The sequence below is a fragment of the Cyprinodon variegatus genome, unplaced genomic scaffold, assembly GCF_000732505.1.
Source record: "Cyprinodon variegatus isolate N-32 unplaced genomic scaffold, C_variegatus-1.0 Scaffold854, whole genome shotgun sequence".
Classification (NCBI taxonomy): Eukaryota; Metazoa; Chordata; class Actinopteri; order Cyprinodontiformes; family Cyprinodontidae; genus Cyprinodon; species Cyprinodon variegatus.
Genome location: NW_015151307.1, coordinates 41,687 through 43,810, shown reverse-complemented (window position 1 = coordinate 43,810; position 2,124 = coordinate 41,687). Strand labels below are relative to the sequence as shown.

The window sequence follows — 2,124 nt, the reverse complement described above, 5'->3', positions numbered from 1 at the left end:
ACAAATTTTGTATAATTTGAAGAAGGTGGGGGGGGCTGCTTGACCTTTTGACCTTTACATTTTCATTAATATCTTTAATATATTTGTGCAGCAAAAATTGTCTTTTGTGCTGCTTTGGCTTCGAAGATATTAATGAAAATATAAAGGTCAAAAGGTCAAGCAGCCCCCCCACCTTCTTCAAATTAGACAAAATTTGTGTCAAACATTTGTGCAGCAAAAATTTTCGTTTGTGCTGCTTTCATTTTTTTACAGTTTAAAATTATATATTTCAGAATGAAACTATAAATTATAAGCTTCTATAGCTGAACTCTCCCGGCCTCCCAGCCGGTCTGGGTCCTTCAAAGGAAGCAGCCGCTGGATTGAAACCGTGAGTTTGATCTGAACAGCAGACCTCTACGCTGACCTTTGACCTCTGTGTGTGCAGGGTGGGAACGTCCTGACTTCAGCCAGGCTGTCTCTGCCTTCCATGGCCAGCAGAGCCTCGTTCCCTGAAGTCACCAACGTCACCAACTACCTGTGAGTCACATGATCTCTTTCTGACGATGGAGGAGAATATTTTCATTAGAACACATCATCTCTGCTTAAATGAACTTATCAGAGCGATTTGGACCAAAATAAAAAAACTTTGGGACTGATTTATCAAGATTTCAAATAAGGTGCACCAATCTGCACATGCATGTTTTATTTTGGTGAATGCAGTAAGCGGGCACGCTGCAGGTGATCTACCAAGGTTAAAGCACGAATGTTAGGATGAGCAAAGCAGCTAAAATGAGCAGATCAAATATTTTACGAAGAGCAGAACATGCAGACCTTCACAGCCCCACCCCCACATCTCTGCAGGCTCTTTTGTCACTCTGTTCATTTTATAAACGCCGTCCTGCATTCTGCGCCCACCTGCAGAGACATTTCTTTCTTTATTTGTCTTCTATTTTTATCTCCGACGGTCCAAATATGTTTACATCAGAGCAGAATCTCTGAACATTCAGCTCCTGCAGATCTGCTCTCTGCACACAAACAGGTTTTTAATGTATTTTAGGATAAACCCTCTGAAGATCGGGACCTTTATTGCTTAATAGTAAAGCTAAATAACAGATCCTTTGAAAAGTCCAAAAGCTCAGGAGAAAGAGATCAAAAATAAACTTCAGCATTTAGCTGCGTTTTAAGCCTCATCCTGCCGACTGTGGGGTGTCACAGGCGGGAGAACGGCAGCGGCGTCTGTCTGGACCTCCAGGTGATCGACAACGTCCCTGGATCCAAGGTGGAGGAGGACATGGAGACGCATCACGTCCTGGCGGGGAACCTTTACAAGCCCAGAAAACGGGTAATTCTGCAAACTTCCGCTGGGATTTTTTCTTTTAAAGAAACTGCTGGAAAATCTGCAGTTTGGTTTTGGAAATGTAAAATATGAGGAGAGATGGTCTGGATCCAGGAGACTTAAAGGAGATGATTAAACATGGTTCTGTGAACTTTGTCGATTGTGTTCAGTACCAGTCCCACTACAGCCGACACTTCATGCCGCTGGGAGAGAAGGAGCGTCAGGACCGGGAGGTGTTCCAGAGGAACATGAGGAGCCGCATGGAGACCTTCAAATCCACCCGACACAAACGGCACAAGAAGGAACGGAGCCTGAAGAAGGTAAACATGCTGAGGGACCCTCACCGCTGGAATGGCGTTGAGTTTAAGGTTTTATACAGAAGCTAAAAAAAAACGACCCCCATTCCAAAGGGGGGGCCCGTTCATCCGTTTCTATTTGCATATTTTAAAAACATTTTAAATTGAAAAAGCTTCCTGGATGGAAGAGAAACGTCTTCAAACTTGGAAACAAACTAATTGTTTTTAATTTTCTTTTTTTTTTGGAGTTGTTTTGAAACAAAAGCCACATTTTATGCTGCAAAAAAATTCTGACACAGTTTATTTATTTATGTATTTATTTAATGAGGGGAGTTGGTTTGATTTTGACATTTGACATTGTTTAATAACCGTAAATGAAAACCAGTCTAAACAGCCAAATTCAATAACACCAACTTAGTTTGACTGGAAGACGGTTGGTTAGGGGTTGACCTTTGGTGACCCCTGGAAGGTTTCATTTATATCTTTAAAATAGGGCTGCAACTAACGATTATT

At 41.9% G+C, this 2,124-nt stretch overlaps 1 protein-coding gene across 1 annotated transcript in view; it reads left to right on the top strand.

Annotated features, from left to right (window-relative positions):
- The window catches only part of slc9a5 (solute carrier family 9, subfamily A (NHE5, cation proton antiporter 5), member 5), a 30,337-nt gene that overhangs the window by 22,584 nt on the left and 5,629 nt on the right, over nt 1-2,124 (top strand). The window contains exons 11-13 of the mRNA XM_015397341.1: nt 425-516; nt 1,195-1,321; nt 1,486-1,669. Of these exons, the coding sequence (XP_015252827.1) occupies nt 425-516; nt 1,195-1,321; nt 1,486-1,669 (403 nt within the window). The remainder of the gene's footprint in view (nt 1-424; nt 517-1,194; nt 1,322-1,485; nt 1,670-2,124) is intronic.